We start from the raw sequence: 12,905 nt of genomic DNA, 5'->3' as shown, positions 1-12,905 counted from the left end.
TTCCTCAGGAGTCAGTGAAGGGATGCAGTGGGGTCTCTCGAACAGAAGGTTGTCCGTAACAATGGGGTCGCTTCCTTCCTCAGTGGAGACCTAGTTCACTGACTTCTGTGTGTTATATGTTACATTAAAAAAAAAAAAAAAATTCTCTGTTTGCTTTAAGAGCCACGTTGGGGCAAAAGAGAAATTCCTTGGGGTTTATTTCGTGAGAGCTTTGCCGATATACTGACAAAGATTCTCGCTGTGACCAAACTCTAGGTGGGCTCTTCTGAGCCCCTCTGACACAACAGAACATTTGTGTCCTGAGGACGATGCCCAGAAGAAGCTGGTCACACGTCCTCGTTTCCTTTTCCAGATGCCACCATTCCAATGAGTCCCTGCTGCTCACACGGGAAGGAGGGAGAAGTGACAGGATTCTCTCTGGGACCAAACCCCAGTCAGGCTCCTCTGAGTCCTCCTCTACACCAGGCCCCAACCTGGGCCCACAGAGACTTGAACAAAGACGGACATAATTTCTAACAGCTCAAGGCTGCATCCCTAGGGGACCCCAGGCCCCCTGAGAAACTCAAGGCTGCCCAGAGAACGGATGCTGGTCCCAGCGACATCTGAGGACAGGGCCCCGGCTCCCAGCCTCTGTGGACGGGAGGACCTGACTTATTCCATAAGCGCCAGTCAGCAAACCAGATGGTGTCACATGGACCAATGTTTCACTTCCCTGACCCTACTGAGCCCCCATCACCTCCTCCCCACCCCTTCATCCTCCATGTAAAGGCCCAGTCACCTCTCAGCAAATCAGACTGGAGCGCAGCTCGACCCTTACAAGTCAGCAGTTACTGAATAAAATCTGTTTTCGCCACTTTAGCTGATGTCGGGCTGTGTTTATCTTTATCGACACACACATCTCCTACACGTATCTTTTTCAAAACTTCAAACTTTATGTGGGAATAAGTGTTGGTTAGTTCTCTATTTTTTTTAGTACTAATTATATCTAGCAAGTAATTCTACATGCTCTGATGTATCTGATTTGTACTTGAATCCCAGAAGTCACCTTGTTTATAAATACTCTACAATACAGATCTTATCATTTTAGATGTATGTCTTAACCAAAACAGATGATAAAAAGTACTTGTTGAAGGAAACCATTCTCCACAGCATCTCAGAGCTGGCTGGGGTTTTAAATCATAAACAGAAATATCAATATAAAATAAACAGCCTAGAGGTATTTATAAAGTGAAGTAAAAAAATCTTAAAATTTCTAGCATGTGCAGCTTTTAATTTTCTTCCCAAAGCAGTTCTATATTATAGACAATTAATAACGAAACTGAGGGAATGAAGTAGAAAGAAGCATTTCCAGTTTCTAGAATTTTCTGTGTGCTCTCTTTAGGAGTTTTGAGGTAAGACTGGACCATTAATTCAATTATATATTCTGTTCCCTTTCATAATCCCCTAACTATAGTGGTTTAGTAAATTGTTTTTTAAAACTGTGGGTTACAACCCATTAGTGAAATGAAATCGATTTAGTAGGTAGCACCTAAATTTAAAAAAATGAAATAGAATAAGATAGAACAGAATAGAACAGGTCGGAATGCAGCTTATTCAGGGAGTAGCACTGGTAGGACAGTTTCTAAATCTTTTGCTTCAGTTAAACATCTGTGTATGTGTATGTGTGTATGTTGGGGTGGTGATGTATTCCTACTGTTGATTGAGGACAAAAAAGTTTAAGAAACAGCCCCAGTGTGATGACAGGCCTGCTTATCAAACATACCAGCATCCTGCATCTGAGATCCATTCATTCAGTGAATTAAATTAGCCAACATTTATGGGCACTTTTGCTGTGTCTGACACGGTCCAGGTGCTGGGAGTCAGGTCACCGGGTGCTTGCGTTCTCTGTTACAGAAGGGAGGGGGGGTCCCATCTACACCGAGGTGAACCGAACCAGCATGGATTACATTCTGGGACAACAGGATCTAGGCTGTGGAGGACTCACTGTCTTATCAAAGTTTCCTCTAAGTGCAGCTTCCAGTAGCATTTGTAGGGGCAAGATATCAGCACAATTAAAACAAAACGGACCAGACAATTGCTAGGCATTCAGAATGCATCCCTCGTGATTTCCTGTTGGCTTCCAGAAGGGCCTGTGTTGGGCTTCCGGAAGGGCCTGTGTTGATCTAGTAAACAATGGGTCACAGATGTGAAATGTTCAGAACTGTCCCACTGACCATTTTCTAAGCAACTCGACAGGAAGAGAAAGATTTTGAAATACACGTCCTTTCCCCCCATTGTTACAAAGCTGTTGTCTCTTCTCAACTACGAAATGACAAGCATGATGGTCATTTTTCATTCATAAGAGCATGTGTGCGTTTAGGTTTTGGTGTCACTCATGCAAATATGTCTGATGCCAAGAGTCTGGGCAACCACACAAAGTAAACGTATTTATGAGAGTTAGTAGCCCTTGACCTGGCACACAGAAGGTGCTCAATCAGTGCTCAGTCAGAAGGTGCTAAATGTCAATCAGCGATTGAATGAATGAAGTCTCATGCTTGCAGTACAACTCAGGAATAAATCTATTTAAAAAAGACAGTGTTACTGCTATCCAAGTGGATGGCTGATGCAAATAGAAAATACAAAAGAAATATTACTTGAGCTTGAATTTATCTGGGTAACAGTAACCATCACTAACAGCAGCAGGAAATACTGAAAAAAAGGACAAGAGTAGTTTTGTACTGGCTTTTGAGGCTTATTCTAACACTCCATCATTTTCATCCCTAATAAACCAAAGTAAATGATGGTGATCACCTGCAGCCCTTAAAAGACAGCCGCCACATACTTCAGCTATGTACGCGTCCTCCGCAGACTAGTTACAAAATAACAAGGTACAATGGATCTGAAAGCTTTGGGAAGGAGGCTGATTTATGAGGTGTCTTCTTAATCATGGGAGTTTTAGAGGGAACACTATATTCAGAAGTTTCTCTTACTTTATTCCTAGTAAACCACGTGCTGAATTTGAAGGCAGTGGGTTATGGGGAAAGTCTCAAAAGGGGCTATTTAACTATATTCCCTACAAGTACTCACTTTATGAGTGAGGCCAACCTATTTTTAATGTTTGCTGACAAGACTGGTACCAGCTCAGATGTAATGGGGCAGGGGTCAGACTTGCTGAAGATCCCAGATTACCTTCAAGGTGGACACAGAACCCTATGCAGAGTGCATGGGCCAGGCCTGAGACATAAAGGTTTTAGAGGAGAGGACTTATGTAAGAAAGACACGATCCCCTAAGTACTTCAACTGTTGGGAGGAACACATCAGAAGTTCAGGATAAGAGAGTGTCTGCAACAACCGAACTTCAACCAGTAAAAGAAATATGCTTAAAAGAAACTTGAAAGCAAAGGCAGAACTGTTAGTAATAAGTTTATAGCTTTTAGGCCCTGAAACAGAGGGCTGAAAATATGTATGGAATTCCAGCTGAGAAAGAAGTAAAATTATCCTACAGTTCTTTACCTTAGAAAAAGCAGTCTATAATTTTCCTGAGTCTCAGCTGCTTTATATTCCAAAATAATAAGCTCACGGAACAACTTAAACATTCATGAATTCTTACTATGAGTTAAGCTTTACTTTTTTTTCTTAAATGTTAGGGTATATGCCTTAATCTCATACACACAAAACAGTTGCAGGAGTGGAAATTCTACGGAATGCAGTTGCATGTTTCTTACTTGGCTTCCTCATGCCTATAACTCATGCAACAAACTACCATATTGGTGATGCCTCTGAAAGCAGAACTTGAGTCCTGCTCCTGTGACTGTGTTAGAAACCTTGACAATGGCTTGCTTCCCTTGCAGGACCAAAGCTGGTCTTTTGGCATTCTCTAACCACGCACCTTTGATATGCAGTAATGTACTGCATTCTTTTCCTATATAAGTTTATACGTTTGTCCATATACCTTTAGAGGCAGTTCAAATGGACAAGCTAACTTCTCTTGGTATAAAGAGGCACATAGTTCAATTCCACGACTCAAAGCCATTCAATTTTTTAAAAACTTCCCTAAATTATTCAGTGCATTTGACTTGCAGATGTGCCTCTGCTTGCTATAAACAGTGTGCTTTGAAACAAGGATCTATAAGGAATGCAATCAGCTCTGCTCCAGTTGTAGGAACTTGAAAAGCTGTTTGAACAGCGTCACCCCAAACATCTTTGGGTGGCTTCACTTAACAACACTGGCAGACGAGCCTGTGGATTGCTAAATGCGTGTGCAAACTAGACCCTACAAGGTGAAAATAAACCTCTCACGCTCAGATCTTGACGCCTTTCTGGATTAATTTGGATAACTGGGAAAACATCTTTACGTGTTTTGATTGAAATCCTCTTTGATGGCATTGCCATTGCAAATCCAGCAAATTTCATTCTGTATAACATTAGGCTAGAAAGGAACATACCGACAGACACACAGACAATGGGATCATGCAGCGGGGCTGTGCTGAATGCAGGGGTATACATGTGCACACAGAAGAGGCCGAGCACACCACTTAATTTAACGCGGGCACAGGTCTGTACCGAGAGTCGGAGACATTGTCAACAAGCCTTAAAGCGAAGGAGGAGATGTAGAGGGGAAACGAAGCTGAGAAAAATGAGCAGGAAATGGGCAAGATGACTCATCTATACTTGAAGGTCTGACCTGTCAGCTGGTCGTCGCCTGCAGCAGGGGCGATGCGAATGTGAGGTGTCGTAAGCTGAGTCACGATTATCGCAGCTATGGCAAAGGAAGATTCCCAGGTCAGCATGCATGAGGGAAGAAAAAGCCAGACTGAAGCTAGGCTAGCAAGGAGAATCTCCATCCGCATATCACATCATCTCAACTTTCTTCCAGCAACAACAAAAAGAGAAGGAAAAAGGAAAACAACCACAGCGAGCCGTTGAATTTTCTGAGTTCGTTTCCCTTAAACAGGCTTTCATCAGGCAGTTGGATTTCTAACCATGACACAGTTGCAAGCTTGGGCTGAGATTGTGGATAGATTGACTAAAGGGGGAAAAAAAAAGCAAAAACCAAAAACATTCGTTCTAAATAAGGATCTAGATGGAATAGTGTTTTCAACTGCTCCTGAGAAGGGGGTAGAAAGATTCATTGCTAATTCTGATGAGCCAAACTTGAAGCTTTCAACATGTAATAGGTTATTTAAAATTCTTCTGCTTAAGTCACAATATTTTCTCTTCTTGCTAAAATCACCTTTGTGAAGAATATTATCTTCCTTCACTAAAAACATTTTTATGTAGAGAAATTTCTCTGATAACTAAATTTCCTGTAGAGAATTTCCATTTAGGAACTTTATTTTGTCACATTCAGGGAATGAAAAAAAAATGCATCTCAAAACATCAGTTAAAAAAAAGAGACTAATCATTGCCTTTGCTATAGTTGTCATGGTTAACATGTGACCAGAGAAATGATTAAGATTCTTGAAGCGGACCAGGCGGGCTTCTTGGTTTGCCTGAAGAGCTCAGCAGTTGAGTTTAAATGGTTAACATTCATGACACACAGATATTGAAAAAAAAAAAGAGAGAAAATTAAAACGTCAGTTCTAACATGATACAGCTGGAAAATGATGCAAAGAAAAAATATTGGAAAATTAAGGACAGGCTTACATGAAAGATGACTAATTTACATGGAACAGCCTGGGTGCTATCAGAAATGTGGCAACAAGTAAGGAAAATAGATCATCTACCATCTGCAGACAATTAAACCCAAAACTGCTGGTACATAATAGTTTGAAATATCCCTTTGCACTGTTCAAACAGAGTTGCTCCTTGTAGCCAGACAACAGAGGCAACTGGGTTTAAAAGTGGTATCATCATCTTTCACGTGTTACTAATGAAAACTTTTTAGTTTTGCTCAGTGAGATGAATAAACTAACAGTTTGGACAGAGAATGGAGAACTCCCAAGATATCACAAAGATAATTTTCTTGGTATGACACAGTATGCAAAATTGCATAATAAACTGTAAACAGTAAAATGTTATTTCTAAGACTCGTGATAAAGTTGGTACCAATTCCAAGTTTATGCACAGAACACTTGCTTGGTCATAGATACTGTTGTTCAACCAACATTCCTGTGCAGTTTTCCATTACTTACAGGAAAATTTGACCTACTCTACGTCTGAGAAAAATTACATTGTTTCTATAAAAATAGAACATCTATCCGATACTGAAATTGGTAAACAATATGAACAAAAAGATATTTGAAAAGAGCTATGTCAGGCAGCCCTGTATTCACAACTCAAAGGAAGACAAGTTACAAACTGAGGCTCAAAACTCAAATGGAAAAGTCCATGACAGGGATCAGGAAGGGTTTCTATCTGATCTCTATGTTCTGCCTTGTAAAGTGTTCCTTTGTGACAATTATTCTTGGTTACAAGGAAAAAACTTGATTTTGTTACAAATTACTGTAATATAGGGGTCAGCTGGCCCACTGCCTGCTTTTGCAAATAAAGTTTTATTGGCAAAGAGTCATGTTCATTGTTCACCCATGATGACGGCTGCCCTTCCACAGCAAAGGCAGGGCTGAGGGGCTCTGATGGAGACAGTGTGGGTCAGGAAGCCTACGATATTTACCATCTGCCCTTTACAGAACAACTTGCTGCACTATGTCTTAAAATATCAAAAGAATGCATTATGAAAGAGAATATCGCTAAATTCCTAGGCTTTAAAGACGGCGTCTGGTGCTGATAAGCTTAGGGTCTCCTTTAGGTACAAAGGTGCACACGGGAGAGTAAACATCACACCCGGTGTATCGGCTCCTAACCTGCCGTTTCAGTTACAGGTGGTGGTATCTTCTGGAATTTGAAGACCCAGTATTTACCAAACTGGGTTTTATATGACTCTAGGGCTCCTTGAAAAATGAGATTGGGTCAAATAAATTTAGAAACTGTAGGGCTGAACAAAGTTAAACAGGTTTCCTTTCCTTAGGAACTTCTCGGGGGCCTTAATGCACTCATGACATACATTATGGAGACTTTCAAGTCGAGAAAAGGAAATATTTTCTCTACAAAATGCAGAGCGGCAAATGTGTATCATATTTATGTTTCTATTTCTAAACCCATAGCTAAATGATAGCAGATTAGCATATATGAGCGGCCTTACTATATAATTTGTTTGCTTGTGTGTTGAGTATGAGTAATTAAAAGGAATCTTAATTAGCTTTACATCTCAACATTCTTTTCAGTTCTTTTTATCAGTATACTTTCATTCTGTAGCACTGTGGCCTAGAAAGGATGGCATTTCTTTGAACAAAACAATGAACAGAAAAACAGTGTAGAGAAACTTCTCAAAGAGCCTAGTGATTAAAAAAAGAAACATTCACATTTCTGAATATAGTTGGAAATTGTATCAGAACAATAGAAATCCTTCAAAGTTTCCTGAAGTTCTCCCAGCAAAGCACATTGCCATACAAATGTAAGTTAAATAAAAGACTACACTTAAAAACAGTGGAGCATTTTCACACAGAAAATTCACCTTAAAATATGACATTAGAATAATGGTTTTGTTTTCTTTTTCTTTAAGGTTTATATCTGACTACTATAATACTTTTGAAAATAATTTAGCATGTAGTTTTCATGCAGTTTTTGTCTTGATTTCTAGCTATACTGCTGTTAGTCAAATCATAGCAAGGAGAGGAATAAGTTAATACATATGACACCCCTCCCCCCATACCCTAAAAACAAAGAAACAAACAAAAACCTCAAAACTTTTATGAACTTGAAATCCTCAAAATTTAAAAAGTGATATATTTATGTATCTATGTTTGGAAGTTTTACAGATTACACTATGCCTAACATAATAGGCACGTAAATTTTTTTTATCCTCTTAAATTTGTTGAGGCTTGTTTTGTGCCCTTGTATGTGGTCAATCCTAGAGAACGTTCCATGTGCACTTGAAAAGAATGTGTATTCTGGTTTTTTTTGGATGTAATGTCCTGAAAATATCAATTAACTCTAACTGTTCTATTGTATCATTTAGGATCTCTGTTGCCTTACTGATTTTCTGTCCAGAAGATCTGTCCATTGATGTGAGCGGGGTGTTAAAGTCTCCTACTATCATGTATTCCCACCAATTTCTCCATCTATGTCTGTTAGTATTTGTTTTATGTATTTGGGTGCTCCTATACTGGGTACATGTATGTTGACAAGTGTAATATCCTCTTCTTGTACTGATCCTTTTATCATTATGCAGTGTCCTTCTTTATCTTTCTTTATGGCCTTTGTTTTAGAGCCTGTTTTGTCTGATATGAGTATTGTGACCCCTGGTTTATTGTCATTTCCGTTTGCATGAAATATCTTTTTCCATCCCCTCACTTTCGATCTATGTGTGTCCTCAAATATTTTTTTTTTAAATAAATGTATAACAAGAAAGCTCCCAAATGGCTATATTGTCAAGGAGAAACATAGCTGGCATCATGTCATGGAAAAAATTATTTTATGGGAGATTAATGCAAAGTATACAGTTTAAACTAATTATTATATCAATTAGAATGACTATACCTCATTTAATACAAGAAATCTAATTTACTAACAAGACGGATTTTTACTTTTAAGTGAAAGTAAAAGTTTCCTGTCAGTTTAGAATTGATCATCAACAAATTCTTTAGAATTGATCATTAACAAATTCTTCCAAAACTAGCAGAAAAGAGTTTCCACCCTACTAGTTACCATAGGCAGCCATAAGGTAGGTGAAAGTTAAGGAAAACATATACAAGGATTGCTAAGACACAGCTGGATCAAGTGGTGTTAAACAGAATTCAACTATAAAAATGTGAATGTGATTAAAAATCAAAATAAAAATTAGGAGAATCTAAAAATAGCTAAAAGCCATTCTATGTACTCCACCATAAAGATTAAAAAGAATCCTGTTGGGAGGGTAACCCCAAAACATCAAGTATATTGTCATCGTATGGTGTCTTTCTTTTTTTTTTTTTTACAATTTAATTTATTTATTTAGTTAATTGTTATAAATTTATTTATTTTATTTTTGGCTGCATTGGGTCTTCATTGCTGCATGCGGGCTTTCTCTAGTTGTGGCGAGTGGGGGCTGCTCTTCGTTGCGGTGAGCGGGCTTCTCATTGTGGTGGCTTCTCTTGTTGCGGAGCATGGGCTCTAGGCAGGCGGGCTTTGGTAGTTGTGGCTTGCAGGCTCAGTAGTTGTGGCTCACGGGCTCTAGAGTGCAGGCTCAGTAGCTGTGGCACACGGGCTTAGTTGCTCCGCGGCATGTGGGATCTTCCCAGACCAGGGCTCGAACTTGTGTCCCCTGCATTGGCAGGCGGATTCTTAACCACCGCGCCACCAGGGAAGTCCCGTATGGTGTCTTTTTAACTCAAGAGATAGAATAGTCTGGGGTGAGTTTGCCTATAGCTAACCATATATACTTATGACGAATCTAGGTATATAAATTAAAGGAGGATACATAAAAATACAGGCAATCCCCCAACATATGGAGATATGTAATGACCCACCTTAGGTATTTTCTGGTGTCCAATTTTTTATGAGGCTTTATATTTGAGATGATTAGAATCAAAATGTACCCTTGGAATATGATTAAAATAATCACTACATTAAATTTATAACTAGCATGAAATGTATCTTTAAGAGACATATCTGTGTTTGAAATTACAAATTAGTTCCTTGTGGAAAAAAATCCACCTCCATACTTTCTCTATAAAGATACTTGTCAACAATTGTTTCATGAGAACACTGAAATCTTTGTAAATTCAAAATGCTGCTCAGCAAAGTGGTTTAGTGTCTGAAAATTCAATTAAGCCACTATATTGTCAGCACTAAGTGGCAAAAACAGTCAAGATGCTTAACTCTTTTAAATTTCAAACATCTTTATGATATGGTACCAGTAACACTGTCAGACCTGCCAATTTCTCTGTTTTGATGAAGTCGTCAAGATGGAATGGCTTCCTTCATTGCAAAATCAATTTTAGTATGAATAAGCAAAAAATTATCTGATTATAAAGGTGATGAAACATTAGACGGTGCTGTAAAGGAAGGTTGCTGAACCTGTACATATAGAAATTCATGAAATAAAATGGTACCAAACAGTGTAGTTTTCACCCAGCAGGAGACTATCTCCCGAGGTTCCCTCCTGTGCTGTGATTTTATGAATAGGAATGACAAAGTGAGGCAATGAAAATTAAAATTTGTTTCCCTCTTCCCCCTCAAAAGGTTATTTGGTTGGATAGAGTTTGTTGCTGTGTAAATGTTTGCGAATGACTCAGAAAATATGAGCGGAGAAATATTTAGTCAATCAGGTCATCTGATTGCCTAATCATCCTTTGGTGAATTGAAAAACAAATTACAATATTGATTAAATCTAGCTGATGATAGAAGAAAACGATCCAAATCACCATCTAATTCAATCTATTGTGAAAAGAGCAAACGCCACATTTCCATATTTACTAGTGTGTTGTTTATATAATTATTTAACTCTGCACATGAACAGGATGGCAGATATTCTGCTGTTTCCAGAGTCAACTGGGCGGTGACTCAGTTCTAATAAAAAGGAGGACAGATACTTATATGCTGCAGAACTACGATTGGCCAGAGGTTCTGCTGGGTGAAAAGCCCTGAGATACAGGGAAACACTGGTGTAGGAGGCCAAACGCTTGGGATCAAGCCTTGACACACAGATTATTAGCTGAGTGACCTTGGCAAGTCAATTAATCTCCCCAAATATGCACTTTCTTCGTCTCAAAAATAAAAATAGCAATACATGTCTCCTTTCTCACAGTAATTTAGAAGAAATAAATGAGAACATACATATGAAAGTAATTTTAACTTTCAGCTGTGATGTGAAATGCAAGGCATTATGAATCAGGCACTCTGGAACTGGGTTTTCTGTTGAGACCTCAAGGGTCAGCAGAATTCAATAAAGCAATCTGAGCATGGGCCATGATCGGAGGCCTGAGAACGTCGATACCTCATTCAAAGGCCTTATCATACTGTGATAATTAATAGTTAACAGCGAATTACAGTTTAGAAAACACATCAATGTCTGTAATTTCATTTTTTATTAATTTATCCCTACAAATAAAGGCTCTTAATCAGGTACAATATGATATAAAGAATTGAGTGTTTTAAAATCAATATAAGGAGAGTCTTGGAAATAGAGCTATGAGCCCATGAGGACAAACAAAATACAAATAAGGTGAGTACCTCCCACAAGGCCTGGCACATAACATGAAACCAAGAAATGTGTGTCAAGTTAATGGAATAAAAAGGTCATGTTTCTTCAGGAAATAAGAATTCAATGAGAATTTTGAAAATGCCGATGGGCACCCACGATATATTCAAACTAAGCTGCCTGAACGTTAAACAGCAAAAACAAGATAGGTTCATCCAACAGAACTTGTCAAGTGACTCCCTGTGAGCTGACGAAATCTGGTGCTTTCTGCCTTCTTGCCGTCCTTCCCAAATTCAGTCTCACAGCACTTCCTCCCTGTGCTCATGGCTCCTCTACTGATCTGAAAGAGTGCGTTTAACTACAAGTGTTAACGTATACTGCCTCGTTTTCCTGCAGCATCGGATGTTTCTCGTGGCATTTTCTCAAATACTTCCACATGGGATGGCAAAAGCACACTGCGAGGTTGACAAGATGATGTTACAGTATGTGTACACACACACACACACACACACACACACACACACACACAGCTGCACTCTCTTCTTTAGGAGGCCCTGTGTGGTGAGCTTACGCTGGTTCATCCTAATCTACCTTTCATCCTCCATCACATTTTCTCAGGATTGTAACCAGGCCTGGGAAACAGAAGGTCCACAATAACATCACCTGGTTCCTGGGTTCAAAGAGACACACATCCCCAGTGAAAAAAGCCCACGCAGACTCTACAGATCTATTATAACTAGATAATTGCTTTAAAACAGCAGGAGGTATTTTACTATTGTGCAGCTGAACATTCACTAGACACAGTATTACTACGTAGGGTACTGTGGTTTATACCACAGTATAAACGAGATCATATAAAAATCAATTCTATTTTAATAGAAGTTTTAAAAAGATAACCATTGAAAACTGCTTTGAAACACAGCAATGTGACTTCTCATTTAAAAAAATACCTGTGTGAAACACAGTCAAATTTAACTGGCCTACAATCCTAGCACACACCTAGGAGCACACATCCCCCCACACACTGATTTCAATGACATGAACATTTCAAGAAGTTCTGAAATGCCATCTAAACTCGTAAAGGACAGAAGCCAGCAGAGCTTCGCACAATTTCAACCTACCTTTTGTGGCCACTTGGACACAGTCTATTTTGGTTTCCTGTGTTAAATAAAGAGGGGGAAAAAAAAATCACTATTCATGTTTTACGTGAAACAAATAAAATCTCTGCAGTTCTCTTTAAATACGGATAAGGGAGGTTCTCATTGTTCCAAGTGAGGCGTTAACCACACAGTGATTAGCGCTTGGACTGCGCTCTGATACGTTTTTCCGGCTCCAGTGCTGGCGGTGGCGCTGGTGGGCACCCCGGGAGCAGATGGCGAGCCTGGAGTTACACATAGAACGCCTCTGCCAGGTGGCCCCCCGGCTTCCTCCTCCGGACCCTCACTGGCTCCCTGTGCAGACACTCGTGGGCAAAACCTGTGCCCCTGATTTTCCCCCCTTCTCACTGGCCAAAGGCAGTGATGGTACCGAGACCCACGCTGTCAAGGAGGAAACCACTGTCGTATCTGGAAAATTCGCCCTTCCTTCTAAGGAGACTTTCCTATCTCATCAGAGCTCTGGGTTGGTCTGAACAGGAAAGGGAAAAAAATTCAAAAACAACTTGATAGTTTTTATTTTGTTTCTATCTCATCTTTCCAAAGCTGTTTTCTCTTAGAAAAAAAAGAAAGATAACTAATTTAGTCCCAGC

General features: G+C 39.4%; 1 protein-coding gene across 2 annotated transcripts in view; it reads right to left on the bottom strand.

The window, feature by feature from the left end:
* Nucleotides 1–12,905, bottom strand: part of PTPRM (protein tyrosine phosphatase receptor type M) — a 761,903-nt gene that overhangs the window by 264,056 nt on the left and 484,942 nt on the right. The window contains exons 13-14 of one of the 2 annotated variants that reach the window (XM_061169712.1): nt 12,280–12,316; nt 4,664–4,738 (exon numbers count right to left, since the gene is read on the bottom strand). In XM_061169712.1, coding sequence (XP_061025695.1) covers nt 4,664–4,738; nt 12,280–12,316 — 112 coding nt within the window. The remainder of the gene's footprint in view (nt 1–4,663; nt 4,739–12,279; nt 12,317–12,905) is intronic. The other variant, XM_061169711.1, reaches the window with a different exon arrangement.

Source organism: Eubalaena glacialis, chromosome 15, assembly GCF_028564815.1.
Source record: "Eubalaena glacialis isolate mEubGla1 chromosome 15, mEubGla1.1.hap2.+ XY, whole genome shotgun sequence".
Classification (NCBI taxonomy): Eukaryota; Metazoa; Chordata; class Mammalia; order Artiodactyla; family Balaenidae; genus Eubalaena; species Eubalaena glacialis.
Note: the sequence above shows the minus strand (reverse complement) of the source record. Positions and strands in the feature narration are given on the sequence as shown.